This window comes from Geospiza fortis, unplaced genomic scaffold, assembly GCF_000277835.1.
Source record: "Geospiza fortis unplaced genomic scaffold, GeoFor_1.0 scaffold181, whole genome shotgun sequence".
Taxonomy (NCBI): Eukaryota; Metazoa; Chordata; class Aves; order Passeriformes; family Thraupidae; genus Geospiza; species Geospiza fortis.
The window spans coordinates 19,128-33,960 of record NW_005054412.1 but is presented as its reverse complement, the minus strand read 5'-3'; the positions used below and the strand labels follow the sequence as shown (position 1 = coordinate 33,960).

The 14,833-nt window shown below is 41.2% G+C and overlaps 1 protein-coding gene across 1 annotated transcript in view; it reads left to right on the top strand.

The window, feature by feature from the left end:
- CCNA1 (cyclin A1) overlaps positions 1-5,682 on the top strand; it is a 7,909-nt gene extending 2,227 nt beyond the window's left edge. Inside the window, exons 2-8 of the mRNA XM_014309199.1 lie at positions 988-1,231; positions 1,456-1,577; positions 2,255-2,478; positions 3,112-3,316; positions 4,178-4,291; positions 4,961-5,094; positions 5,417-5,682. Coding sequence (XP_014164674.1) covers positions 988-1,231; positions 1,456-1,577; positions 2,255-2,478; positions 3,112-3,316; positions 4,178-4,291; positions 4,961-5,094; positions 5,417-5,468 — 1,095 coding nt within the window. The 3' untranslated portion in view covers positions 5,469-5,682. The remainder of the gene's footprint in view (positions 1-987; positions 1,232-1,455; positions 1,578-2,254; positions 2,479-3,111; positions 3,317-4,177; positions 4,292-4,960; positions 5,095-5,416) is intronic.
- The last annotated feature ends 9,151 nt before the right edge of the window (positions 5,683-14,833 follow it).

Genomic DNA, 14,833 nt, shown 5'->3' with positions numbered 1-14,833 from the left:
AGGCTGCCGGCAAAGACCTGGCGTGGCGGGGTGAGAAGGTGACTCGGGCTCCAGTTCTTAAGCGTGAGTTTCCCGAGAAACCCTGCAGGTAACCTCACAGTCCCGCCCTGCGGGTGTTTCCCCGTGGAAGTAGTCGGCGTAAATAATTCATCCTGGAAGGAAGGGATACTACTCAGCCGCCTACCCTCCTCAGTGTCGGGGGTGATTTAAGGAAGGGCTGTCCACTGACCCAAAGCTCTCATTGGTGTGTGGCTAGCCGTGCTCACTCCAGGGTGCCAGAGCCTTCAAGAAGTTCAAGTTAATGGCGTGTCGTTTTCCTGCCTTTCTGTCCCTTGAGCCCTCCTGGAGTCTGCTGGTGGGGCAGGGATAATGTTACTATTCTGACCTACAATAGCATCTGTTATGGGTACACAAACTCTTCTTGATTTTGGCCCTATAAAGCCCCTAACTCAGCTGGTGGCTTACTAGTAGATGGTGTGAAACATTGTAGCCTGGTAACACGTAGTCCTAGGGGTTGCGACGCTTAAGCTCGAAAATTCAAACTTCAGTTTTCAACTGTGCTTGAAGTGCCTTCTTGCCAGTGCAGTCCTTCCTAAGTCTGTGGCAATGCTTGAGCACTTTTGTTAACTTGCTGTACTTGCAACTGCTCCTTGCCAGACCTGAATGTGTAGCAGACTGCACTTCCCAGCCCCACTGGAACTGAGCAGCGCCCACGTTCTCCTTGGTGGGAGGCACTGAGTATGATGCTGCTCCTCTGGTTTCCTGACTTTTGCTGCTTTTAATTCTTTCTGTGAGGAGTCTGTCACAGCAAGACAGCAACAAGTGGCACCAACTTCAAAGTTGTTGTTAGTTGGTGGCTTTTTGCATGAACTTCTGTTATTGGTGTCTGTTACACAAGGAAAGAGATTTTCTTTTTGAAAACAAGTGACACACTCTGTTTTCCTCCTGAGCTGCCCTCCCACAGCATTACTGTGTGCTCTGCTTCAGGGTGCTGCTGTTATCAAGCGCTTCTCTGGCTTTGAAAACACCATCACTTCATCTAGAAAAGATGAAGTGCCCAACTGCATCATCAGTGCTGCATCAAAGCAAGGTTTTGCTATCTACATAGATGACTCAGAAGATAAAGAAAACTACAGCTGCCAAGTGTCTGAAGAGCTGGAATTAAGCCACTGTGAACTGGATACCAGAGCAATGACATCCAGTATTCACCGGCTGCTGGATCTGAGTTCAGGTAACTCCTGTTACTACTCAGATGGTGTCCATAGCCCAACCACATGTAGGGTGGTTATGAGTTGTGAATTGTAAGCTAGTGAGTAGCTTATGTGACAACAAATAACACTGCAAGCTGACTTGGATTGTGTCTACATGAGGGGCAATACTTCTGAGCTAAAATTAGCAAGAGAAAGTCAAGAGATTAATTATACAAATGTCTTGCTGCTTCCTATTACCTGTTAGGCTCTCCTATGGTAGTGGACACATCCTTCCAATCCCAGCCAGAGGATCACATGGAAGATGTTGTAACTCTGGCTGTGGGAGAGTATGCAGAAGACATTCATCAGTACCTCCGAGAGGCAGAAGTAAGTTGCTCTGAGAAGCTTATAGGTATCTGTGGTAGGCTGCAATATTGCAAAGATCCAGGGCTGCCACTGAACTACAAAGAAGAGAAAGTAAATAGTAAAAGTAATTTCTAAAGGCAACATATAGTCAGTGATAAGTTCTTTCTGGATTAATGCATCCCTATTAATTCCAATGATGGGAGCATCTCTTGACTTGTTTGGTATGAAGATTTCTTGCAGATGGGCATAGAATGCTGCAAAAATGCTTAAGCAGTTTGATGTGATCTCACTGACAGCTCTCTGGCTATAGCAGTAGGTTTTCCTACCTTCTTGTGTCAGAGCAGTGAAGTGCAGTCTCCTGATGGGAAGAAGGATGAAATTCTGATTGGTTCATTTTCATGTCCTTCTGAATGGCTCAATTGATGGCAAAGGCTGTCCATAGTCCAGAAAGTGTTTTACTATTCTCCTGCTAACACCTAAGTTCAATCTGTCTCTTCAGTGTAGAAATACTACTTGTAGAGGTGCCACTAGTTGGGAATAATTACCACTAGCACAATAATTGTAGTTAGTACTTGCAGTTATTAAGAGAGGGACAACCCCTGCTCTTTTTAGTGTAAGTATAAAGAATATTCATGAGCTCAGCCATCCATGGTTTTCTTCAGAGTGATCATCCTGATTCTTCAACTCTTTCCAAACAGGTAAGATTTAGGCCCAAGCCCTACTACATGAAGAAGCAGCCAGATATCACAACAGGAATGCGTGCTATCCTGGTAGACTGGCTGGTGGAAGTAGGGGAAGAGTATAAACTTCGGACAGAGACTTTGTACTTGGCAGTGAACTTCCTGGACCGGTTTCTTTCCTGCATGTCTGTTCTCAGAGGGAAGTTACAGCTTGTGGGAACAGCAGCAATTCTTCTGGCTGCGTAAGTGTTTCATCTTCCGAAATCTTGGTGATTTGAAGCCTATTTTTGGGCTTAGTGTTGTAATGTAATTTGGAGGAAGGAAGGAAGGTTGCATTAGTAGGTAGCTTTTCATGATGTGTCAAGATTAGCAACGTGGGCTCCTTTGGTGCTATTAAAATGAAACATTTAATGTTGAATGTGAGAAACTGTAGTGAGGAAAGCTTGTAACCATAAACACAGTAGCAGAAAGCAGTACAGTGTTAAACTGCTCGCCTGTGAGGCTGTAATGGACTCAGTTGCAATCTACAGTTGCCCTTTAACTGCTCTAACTATACAGAGTAAGTAACATAGCTTAGGGGTGCATGGGTGTTTGTCTGGAGTGTGCTGTGTTACTGAGAGTTGCCCACTGAAAGCTTGCTGTTAAGAGCTAACAATGTGAGTGTATGTCTGTCTAGACTGATGATTCGGAGTTCCTCTAAGTATATTTGCCCAAGTTTGAAACTAAATTGTTAGCTAGCCTGGAGGAACAAGTAAAATTAGAGCTTTCTGCAAGTTTTAGTAATGTCATGTTCTCATCCTGACGTGGGTACAGCACACATTTCTTTTACTATAACTTCAAAGCTGACAAATGTGGCTTCTATATCCCTTTTTCAGGAAGTATGAAGAGATCTACCCACCAGATGTGGATGAATTTGTCTATATAACAGATGACACCTACACAAAGAAGCAGCTGCTAAGAATGGAACACTTGCTTCTCAAAGTGCTGGGTTTTGACCTAACAGCCCCAACCATCAACCAGTTCCTCCTTCAGTATATTCAGAGACATGGAATCTGTATGAGGACAGAGAACTTTGCAAGGGTATGGACCATCTGCCTTCTGGGCCTGAGGGGGAAGAAGTGATTCTTAAAGGAGAACTACTTGCATTTCATGAAGCTGTCTTGGCAACAGGCCTAAAACTGCATGTTTCATAGCAGTGGGTTGTGTGCTGAGACTTTTGGATAGATGCCTTATGGAAATCCTAGGTTTGGTCTGTCTTGTCTGGTCAGGGATACTTCATTGACCAGGCAATTAGGTGGTAAAAATCTGGTGTTTTTTTCAACAGTGCCTGTATAGCAAGCTTGTCCTGGATTTGGTGCTACTGTGTATTGCTCCACAATGACACAGAATATACCTGCATAGCTGCATAAGAGTTGCCTGGAGTAGGCAACCATGCTTAGAAACAACAAAATTGCAGTAAAACATCTGACCAGCTGCTTCTCTGCAAAGGGTATAGGATTGTACAATAACTCTACTCCAACAGAAGCCATATTGTGTTTCCTAGAGCTGTCCATTTATCCCTGATGTCCAGGTGTTTATCGATATAAACAAGAGCCTTAGCAGATAGGAAGAGTGTGTTTGTCAGTTTTATGAAACTTGACTTTTCTGAGTCTCTACCTGTAAAATCAAGTCAGATCTGATGATGGAACCAGAACTTCAGATTAGATTAGAGTAGATGGGTTAGGCTTTGGCAAAATGTGGTCTTTCTATGCCCCCTGAAACATAATAAAGGATCTTCTGTAAGATCAGCAGGACTGGAATGCTAATTCTTCTCACTAAATACATAGTTTATGCTTTTGTGCATGATACTGAGACCATTGATGAACTTTAATACTTGCAGTATTGGACTGATCGTACCAGTTATGTTGATTCTTTTTGAAAAACTTGGGTTTTCTTGTTCAGTATCTTGCAGAGCTGAGTCTTCTTCAAGTTGATCCTCTTCTGAAGTACCTTCCTTCACAAATTGCTGCAGCAGCCTACTGTTTAGCAAACTATACAGTGAACAGATCTTTCTGGGTAAGAACAACAACTGTGCGTTAATAAATAGCTCGAGCATTTTGTTATTGTTAGAACTGAGCTGAGAAGGAGGAGGAGGAACTACAAAGTATATTGTTCTGAAGGCTGAAATCCTAGGATGAGTAGCTGTTCTTGAGTTAATGAGACTGCCTGATAAATGACTGTTAAGTAAACTTGAAATATCATGCCTCTTCTCTGAAATGGAAGGGATTTTACTGTCTTGCTCACTTACATCAAAGCTGTACCAAAGGCCTCACAAATGTTCAAAATTACCCCCCAATGCCAAATTCAGGGTCTTTCTGAGAGAAAGGGGAGAACTGATTCTGTCTGCTTGAGTGGCTATACTGCTGTATAATTGTGGCTGCTTTACCACAAGCCTTGGTAGACCTTCCAGCTGTATGTTGGAGAAATAGCTTTAGTGCAGAGTAAGATCCAGAAGAGATGTAATGGATGCACATGCTTTGAGCAGAAGGAGCTTGTCAGACTTCATAGCACCAAGGAAGACCTAGAGTGAAACTGATGGCACAATACAATTGAATCTTTTTCATGCTTAAAGAGTCTAGAGTAAGCTCTGATGTAGTGAAAAGAGTTTCTGCTTCCATGGGAAACTCATCTTCTAGATGACTGCTGGCTACAATAGAGTAACACTGTTTTTTCTCATCTGACCAGCCAGAAACACTTGCTGCATTTACTGGATATTCTTTAAGTGAGATAGCGCCTTGCCTGACTGACCTGCACAAAGCATGCCTTGATGCATCCCATTGCCAGCTGCAAGCTATTAAGCAGAAGTATAAGCACCCAAAGTAAGTAACCAGTATGCCAGTGTCTTGGATAGCTGTAAGCACAGGATGACTCTGGTTTTCCAGCTTGGGCTGTGGCTGCTGTAGCTCTCTCACAGTTGTCAGCTTCTAGTTCTGAAACAGAAGCCTCCATCAGCCCCTTGAGGAGAAAACTTTTCTGACCAGAAAAGTGATTAATCCATAAGTATGCAGATGCATTGGATAACAACTTTGTCTGCAATGTTGCAGGATGATGCTTCTCTTCTCCAATGTATTGCACAATGAGATGCTAGTTTAGTTGACAAATCTGAAGCCAATATCTGTAGTCACTTCATTTCTATTCCAGGTACCTGCAGGTGTCTCTTCTGGAGCTCCCAGCAGTTCTTCCTCTACGCTAGACACTCTGGATCCTGGACTTGAAGATCACTGTGTCCAAATCAACAAAGCTGGTCTAACATTTCTTAGAACACTGCGGGTCATGTGTCTGTAACCACAGTGATCAGAATTGTTTTTAAGCTAATATTTTTTAATGAGATGCCTTTTAAAAATAGGTATTAGACTATAGCTCTTAACATAACTGAAAGCACTTTTAATAAATGTCTTATTACACTCTACTTCTGTGAATCTTCTGACTTCAGTTAATACTGCAGTAACAGTGAGTGGAATGAATTTTTGAATGTTTTGTTTTGTTTTGTTGTTTTGGTTTTTTTTGTTTGGTTTTTTTGGGTTTTTTTTTTTTGGAGGGGTGAGATTTGTTTTTTACTAAATAGCTGTAAGCACTTATAAGCTGGCTGCAGTGGATAAAGCAGAGCTTGAACCACCACAGCCTGACATCCTTGTAGGCACAGGTGATTTGCTGTAGTCCTGTTTGTTCTTTCTTCAATGAGATGAGATCCTGTGGGCATGAACAGAAGCTATTTTCTGTGACTTGGTAACTGTATCAGACCAAAAGCATCCACATGCAATTTGTCTTTGAACTCTGAACATGTTTGTAGAAGATCATCAATGTTGAGGTAAAAGTCAGACTTCCCTTTATGGAAACAAAATAGGGGATTTCCCTGCAGGGAATTGGGAGATTGTGGCTGGCAGAGCATTAGGAGCTTTTCATACACTGGTGAACAGACTGCATTAGAGAGCAATACCAAAAACTTTGAGGTACTGTGTGACAGTGTTCATAGGGGTCTTAGGGTGAGGTAAGAGAGGAGGATATGACTCCATATTTCAGAAGGCTTGATTTATTATTTTATGATATATATTACATTAAAACTATACTAAAAGAATAGAAGAAAAGGTTTCATCTCAGAAGGCTAGCTAAGCTAAGAATAGAAAAGAATGAATAACAAAGGTCTGTGTCTCGGACAGAGAGTCTGAGCCAGGTGGGCTGTGATTGGCCATTAATTCCAAACATCCACATGAGACCAATCACAGATCCACCTGTTGCATTCCACAGCAGCAGACAATCATTGTTTACATTTTGTTCCTGATGCCTCTCAGCTTCTCAGGAGGAAAAAAAATCCTAAGGAAAGGATTTTCATGAAAAGATGTCTGCAACAGTACTGGAACAGCAGAGTTGATCTGGATGGCTCCTGAGTCATTCTTGTAGTGTGGAGTGTTGTTATAACAAACCTGAGATGACCTCTCATGTCGCTAGAGCACTGGTGATCCTGTGTGAAGGGAGGGTGATGGGACACAGCTATTAGCGGTCTTAGCCTGAGCTGCTGCATGGTCTTGTGTCCCACTGTCAGGTATTTGTTAGGTAGTGCTTCAAAAAAACCCCAAACATCCAAACAGGGCACCACCTTGTACCCTCAAACACAACCCCTGTCCAAAGTAGTTTAAAATCAGTTGGTCATATTGGTCAACATGTAGAGAACTATGATCCACTCATATAAATGGTAAGGTAAGTCTGAGGTGTGCTCCTACTGCAAGAGTTTAAAACTTCCAGTGCTTACTGCTTCCTAAGAGAATGATCTGTACAGTGCATTATGAGTTTCCAAGCAAGAATAGGTTTAACACCTGACGCCAGGATGCAATTCAGCAGACATATTAAGTAGCAGATAACAAGCCTCTTATTTTAATTTAAAACCTGATTATGCCAATATGTGTGTGATGAGGCTCTTAGCTTTGGCATTCCCTCAATTTATGTAAGACTTCCTTTTCCTTAATTCCTCACTGTGCAGCCTGATGGATCTTTCTAGTAATGCAAATTCTTATATTTCTCTGAAGTGGAGGTAGTGGTTGTGACTGCTTCACTTGTCTCAAGTAAACATCCTTTAAGGGAGGAGAGTTTTCCATTTCAGTCTAGCACAGTCTTGTGCTGTAGTTTCAGTCTAGTTCTTGGTCTCTTGCTTCAAGCACTTTCTAATCAGTAGAGTGAATTTGTCTTGATATGTTTATGATAATGGACAGTGAAGTGACCAGATATCCCATGCTCATGTCTGTGGCATTCATTTTGTGGTGGGGGCCTCAATCCATAGATTTTGTTCATGCACAGAATTTCACGGCTTGTGGACATATGTCCTAAAGGTGGGCTATGAACTTCACTCCTGCGTGCAGCCGGCTTCTTTAAAGAGAGTGTCTCAGTGCAAGGCTGTGCCAGTGGCACCTACCTACAACAGGCAACTCTTGGCTGCTTGTTTCACAAGGAAGTGATGAGTGCCCTGAGCAGGTGTTGCTAAGTCTGCCCAGCTTATGAGTACCAGCTTGTTTGGCGTTTCAGGCTGAACATAAGATATTCTGAAACCCCATGTTAATAAGATTCTACCTGTAAGTAATTGTGCTCACTGAACTGCAGCTAACTGTAGTGTTGGGTATTTTCAAAGCAGAAATTAATGTCTCAAGTGCAGGAATGTTTTCCTTGTGTTACAGGAGACTAAAGATTTGTGTGGTCATGCTGCAGCAGTAATGGGGAAGAGATGAGTTTTTGTTCTTATAAACAGTCTATAACCACAGTCATGCCTCATGTTCCTGGGCCAATAGATTTGGTGCATGTAACAAAGTGAGAGTCTGAATTTACTAAGTGTTTTAACATCTGGAGTCTTTCTAGAAGCTACACTTTTATTCTGTTTTACTTTCTTAAATTTAACTTATAACTGCAAGGCTATTGCAGCAGTTTCACTTCACATTCTCAGAGCTTCAATTCTTTGGTATACAAATAAAATATACCTCAGGCTTTTTGGCATTTTTTATAATATGTGAAGACTGTACTTCATCTGCTTTCTTTTTTTGTAATTATTTTTCAACTCAGCTTTTAACTTAAATATTGCTTCTGTCTAAGGCTAAAAAGGGTAAAAAAATGTAGTTAAGATGAAGAATCACATAATGCTGCAGTCTGAATGCTAATAATGAGTTTGGGCAAGATGGATTAAATTTTAATTTGTGAGATACAAGAAACTCATCTTGAAGTGGTCTCATCTGAGATCTGTAATAATGTCATTTTGAAAGTTCCTGCTCTAATCTCACTTCCTTTTGTTGAATTTGTCTTATTCAGAGCAAGGAAAAAAGACTTACTGCTGTTATAGGAGTGAGCCTTGACTCTTCCAAGGTGAAAACTGAGTGCTATCTCCTCTCTCCTTCAATGTGAATCATCACACTTAACTCTGGCCTACCCCTTGTGGGCTGTTCTCTGCGGATGATACCTGAGATCAAGTGATAAAAGATGCTACAGTTGGGCATAAAGTGGTAATAAAGGTGAAATAATGCTGTTTTAGTAGATGAAGTACTTGAATACAGATGCAAAAACATGTAGGAGTACTAAAGGTTGTACTGAAAATCAGGTATATGGGAAGATGGATTTATAAAGAGAGAGATGAAAGTAACCCAAAAGGAAGCTTTAAGTTTTCAATGATGTAGTGCCTGTGCTGTGTGGAGAAACTAAAAGGTATAAAGCTCACAAACTTGTGTGATCCTTGAAACAGAACCAGACCTTTTGAAGACAGCCATATCATGGAAAAGAAATAAAAGGTAATGAGCATTAAAGCTTAAACTGAGACAGTCTCAATTCTTGACCATCGTCCTTAGTGGCTTGTAGACCATGACCACAAATAAAAGTTTTGTTGTTGGTGTTTGGTTGTTTTTTGGTTTTTTTTTATTTTTTTTTTGTTTTTGTTGTTGTTGTTGTTGTTGTTTTTGTTGGTTGGTTGGTTGGTTGGGAGGTTTTTTGCTTTTGGTTTTTTTTTGTTTGTTTGGGTTTTTTTTGATTTGGGGTTATTTTTGTTCAGGAAATACTTCAGCTGTGGCAGTTTTGGAAATGCCAAGGATGATCATGTTCAGTTATCTCTGCTGTGAAGGTCAGTCTGTTGAATGTCAGCATGTGTATTTCAAAGGCTGAACATTGACTTCTACGCAGGTCACAGTATCTTCGCCCAGTTAAAATTTACTGGGACAAAACCTACTGGTGAAACAGCAGGCTGAGCACATCCAAGGAGCTTTGAGGGATCACACAGTACTCCTAATGGAGTAGGTGGAACTGAGAGGTGTTGAGGATTTTATCTTTGACCCATGATGTTCAGTTCAAGAGGTCTTTAACGCTGGTATTAGAACAAACACAAACATCCTTAATCTTATTCTAGCAATTTCCATAATACTATGCTGCAACTTTCAGGAGACTTGGCTGCATGATAGTGGTTTTCCATGCTGTAGTTAACATTTTTAACCAATAATTTTTAACAATATTTTAGCCATCTCTGGTGTCTTGAGAAAGCTGTTCATATAACTGGAGATGTATTGTGTATCCACCGTTCCCTTAAGATTAACAGGGGTAAGTGCAACTTGATACTTTATGGAAAGGTACTGGCTTAACAGCTATGGTCTGCCTTTGTTTTCCTCTTCTCTGGGCTGAGTTAAGGATGTCTGAAAGGTAATTAGGTATTTAGAGAGAATGCTTTGATTGTGTTCAGAACAGTTATGCTGTAGAAGGTTGTCTGCCTTGCTGGGAAATCTGGCTGTGTTATTATTCTGTGTGCATACCTGCTTGTCATCAGTTCTGCAAGTGACTCAGAGTGGCTCTGATCACTGAGGTGGGTACTTATTTTAGTCAGTGGCCTTGAAGCAGCTTGTGGGGCTGCTCTTAAGCACGAGAAACAAGCCAGCAACATCAGTGATTGCTTCCTGGGTTTAAGCTTTTTATCTTGCAATTTTCCTCAGCACCTGCTTCCCCAGAGCAAGATCATTTTCCTATACTGAAGAGCTGTACAAACTGTGCTAGGCAGATGTGAACTGGAGGCAGTACAGACCCATCCCCTACTACTCAGATGTTCTAGAGCTGTTAGGCTAACTCTTCTGAAGTTTCTCAGGTCCTTTAGTGTTTATAGTAGATGTATGTATTTTCCTATTGCATAAGACAAGAAATGCACTGAATACTTATTTTTAGCCGTTATTTGTTTCATAGTTCTCTTGGATGCTTGTTTATATTGCATCTACTTAAAATGCAAAAAAGACAAATCTTTGCATGATGAAATGTCCATAATAAACATCCCTGACAAAAGTTTATGGAGAATGTGCACTGCAGAGATGTAGAGAAAGAGTGGATTAGGCATAAACCTGTGTGATAAGTAATATAGCCAGTCACAGCTCTTCTTCCTTGTGGCTTGTCACTGTAGATGGCAGCCCTGCAAACATTGAAGAGAAACTTCAGACAAACTTACAGGACAGCCTACGACAGATACTGACCACATGATAGAGTTAATCCTAAAGCACATGCCTACCTGCATCAAATTAACTTGTGTCTGGGCCAAGAAAGACTAGGCAGTCCTGGCCCTAATCCCTCTGAAGATGCTAAAATTATGGCTCTATCTTGGAGTTTTGTACAGTGCTTGCCCATAGGGGGATAGAATATAAGAAAATAAAGGTAGTATAGAAAGTAATCTTACCCCTAAGGAGTTGCAGCTGGGCCAATTAGCAAAGATTAGGAACAGGCCTGACTAACAGGCCACAGCTGTAACCAGTGGGAAGAAGAGTGCTATAAAAGAGTGGGGTGGCTTGTTGAGAGGAGAATTGGAGTCAGTTGGCTGCTTTGTGAAGATGAAAGAGTCAGTGCTCTGAGGAGCTGCCCATGAGAAACATCAAGAAGGTATGAAACTTTTGTGATAAGGAGACAGCAGTATGGAAGCCCTGCAATATGATGACAACACTTGCCTAGTTAGGCTGTGCTGGTACTGAAAAATAATTGTGGACTGAGCAACGACTGCTTCCTGGCCAAATGTCTGTTTCTATTTGGCTTGTTTCCGTTATTCTTAGGGCTGGCTAGCTTTTTAATTTGTCTTGGAGAGTGCTTTTGGAGCAGGACAAAATACTCAGTGTGAGCTAAAAGGCTGTGCGGGTGTCTATGCTCAGATCTTGTGCTTGCAGTCTGCCCCTCTTTTGTCTTAGCAATGTGTCTAGAATGACCAAGTGTCCCTGCCATTGACACCAGTAAATATCTAGTTAAACCATAAAGGAGTCCTTTGTCCTTGTTTTTTGGTCTTCTTTATTTGAACACAGAAGAGCCTTACTGGAGCCAAGTGCTGAAAAACCAGGCTCATGATGAAGCATTGAGTTCTGGCAAGAAACAGTCTCCTCCCTCCACCATCTGCAGCCAAGCTGCCTTTTCTGCTTGTTTACTGTTGTTTGTGTTTTGATGTGTAAATTACTTGAAAAAGTAAGAGAGGGCGCTAGACCCTGCAGCATTCAACAGATGACGTGAGCTCCTTACAGCAGAGTAATGTAAACTTGTCCCTGTTTAGGCAGACGTGTATCTTAAAACAGAAGAATCCATTTGCGGGGGTTTTTTTCAGCTCCTAAAGAGGATAGAAATTTCTGAGCATTAACGAAATGGATGGGAAAGCAGAGTGCAGATGAGCAGCAGTGTGCTGTTCCTGCCTGGGACAGTGGAGTGAGGCATTGAGGTGGCAGAAGCAGGTTCGCTCTGGAGCACATCTGCATAGCACACGCTTTCCAACAGCACGTCTGTCCCAGTGCAGGGTGTACTGTCACCTCTGTTTGCTGAGGAGGCATAGTTGGAAAAGACCTTGAGCCTTCTGTTTTGTTGAACACAAAGACGCTGTATCCTGATGGTTTCTGAAGGATAGGCCCAGAAGAGGGCACTAGCATCCTTGGTCTGGGGCTTGAAGGGAAAGCTAACCTCAGCGTTCCCCAAAAGGGTCACGGTCCAACAAAGTGTTTGGTCTTGGGTTCATTTTTATGTGGTTTGCATGTAGACTAGCAACATGCATGATCACTGCATCAACATGGCTTTGTTCAAATAATTTTTTGTGAAGTCTAACCAGGATTTAGCAAAGTTGCAATGTAAGGTTGTCAGCTGTGCTGCCTAGCTCTCACATTCGGTGATCCAAGGATACTTAGACAAAATAAATTATCTTTTCAGAACATCTCTAGTCTTGTATGTGAAGCTTGACTCTTTGCACTAGCTTATCAAAATTTTTCTCTAAGACTTTTTTTTTTCTCCCTGACTATAAAAGCCAGGCTAACTGATCTTGACTTAAAGCTTGATTCAGAGAGGATAAAAATATGATAGAAAGTGCTCTGCTAATATTCATTACATAATTCTTCTGTGGAAGCAAGTCTGATGTAGGAGTGGCTCCTTATATTGCAAGTTGGGCAGATGAAGCATTTCTAATATTACAGATCTTGTATGGTTCGTGCAGGAAAGAGGGGAAAAATTAGCTGTAATTTGAGTTTGAATGTTTCTTTTGCTCATTGAAAATTTGAGTGCTGATTTGTTTTGGCTGGTTTTTTTTCAGTATAATCGAGCTATATGGAGAGTGTTTATGTATGACAATTGTTGCCCAGTTCAGATATTTAAGTGTAATTTTTTCATCTTGGTCATTTTGTCCTTGTCCTGTCCCAACTTGAACTGAGTTTTACTTTCACAACCTGCTCACCCATTCAAATTTATACTTGTCTTTTTCTACAGCTATTTCTAAAATATATTTGCTTTCATTTTTAATCTGTTAAATAGGAGGCAGAAGCTGCACTGTCAGAATCAGTGGAAAACTTTTATCGAGGGCAGTCATCTGAGTGCTGCAGTGGTGTCTGACAGTTCAATAAAAAACTTCTCAGTGAAGCTTTTTAAGTTAAGGGAAATGTTTTCTCCTTGGATAGTTATGTTGCTGAGCTATGACTGAGCCTGTATTCCTTATTCTCTTTGAGCTTTTGCAGGTATTTGTACAGATTTCTTTTAAGACAGTTGCTGAACTACATGTCATGTGCACAGAGGTATGGGCTGCCTGAGACACTCCATGGAGGTTGGCTAGATGGAAAAAAAATGTTTTGTTCTGGCTAGCAGTAGCAGCTTTCAGGTGGTGGTGTTGTCTCTGAATGAAAGAGGTACCAGGGAGAGCAGAGTGTGTTCACATCACACAGGTGTGTCTTCAGTAGGCACTTGGGCACCTGTGAACAAATGCAATTTTCCACACATGCCTGTGCACTGCTAGCTGGACATTGTGCTCCTTCCTCTCTCTCTTTTCTTGTCATTTGGTGACTGCTCACAACTTTCAAATGAAGTGGAAGGATGATGTGGCCCTGCATGACTGGCACGCTAGTGTTGAGCAGAGCACACCGAGTTTTAAAAGTATCTTCCTGCATCCAGTCTTAAGCATGAAGTTGGCTCTTAATCTTCCATTGGCTACTTGTCCTGTATCACCTGATGTAGACAAGCCCAACAGGGAGTAAACAGCCTCTGACTGCCCAGTTTTTTCTGCAAGTAATCAGTGCAGAAAGCTCTGCTGCAGTTTGCCAGGTTTTACCTCACAAAACTTTCTGTAAATGGCTTATTGTTTTAGTGCATGGACTTCAGGCCATCATGACACTCATAGCATAACCACTGCTCGTGTTCCCAGATCACTGAGCTGGGCAGTAAATAAGTGATGTATGCTGTTGAATATCATTCTCTGTTTACTCTATGGGAACTGCTGATCTCTGTAACTCCCACTTGGGTTAAAGCAAATGCTGACTGCACTTAACTGTGGAAAAATCCTTTATTGTATTTTCAGATGAAACCTCCAGAACCTTTCAAAGTTGAGTTGTAAAGAGAGAAGCAATTTTTTTAAAGCTAAAGAAACAAACCCAAAACAAGGAATAGAAAACCCAACACACACCAAACTTAAATTCATTAATCAAACCATCATAAAGACTATGCTGTCAATATTGTATCAATACTGTACTGAATTGTCTCTAGCACAACAGAACATTAATCAAAATTCCTCCATCTGGAGAAACTTGTGGGTGCTTTGGGATGGGAAAGGCCTCCACAAGGTTGGTTGGTAAGTGTTTGAAATATAATAGTTCATTTGCCAGTTTTCCTGGTATAACGTGACAGGAGTGATCATTCCTGTAAGGATGCTCAAGGAGATTGTGGGAATTTCTTTGCGGTAACTCATCTTAAAGGTACTGAAAAAGTCAAGAGTGGCATTGAGTGTAATGGTATAAAATTCAATGTAACATTAATGCTAAAGAAAAAAAAAGCTCATTACAGTACTGAATGTAATGAATCCACCTGCCTTTGATCTATAAATGGATAGAGATTAAAGGCTGTCACTAGGTTTTTGTTTTCTAACCTTATTGACTGCTCCATCTTCAACTAGTGAAATCTTCATGGAATCTCATGCAGCCATCAAATGGGGCCTGCATTTCATGATCAGAGTTTACAATAGGAACATATTTTACAAATATTTTTGCCATACTCTGCATCCAGGGATGATGATAATTCTGCCTAGAACCCTCAATTTTTTTGATAAAGAACTTGGCTCCTAATTTTTCATAAGGA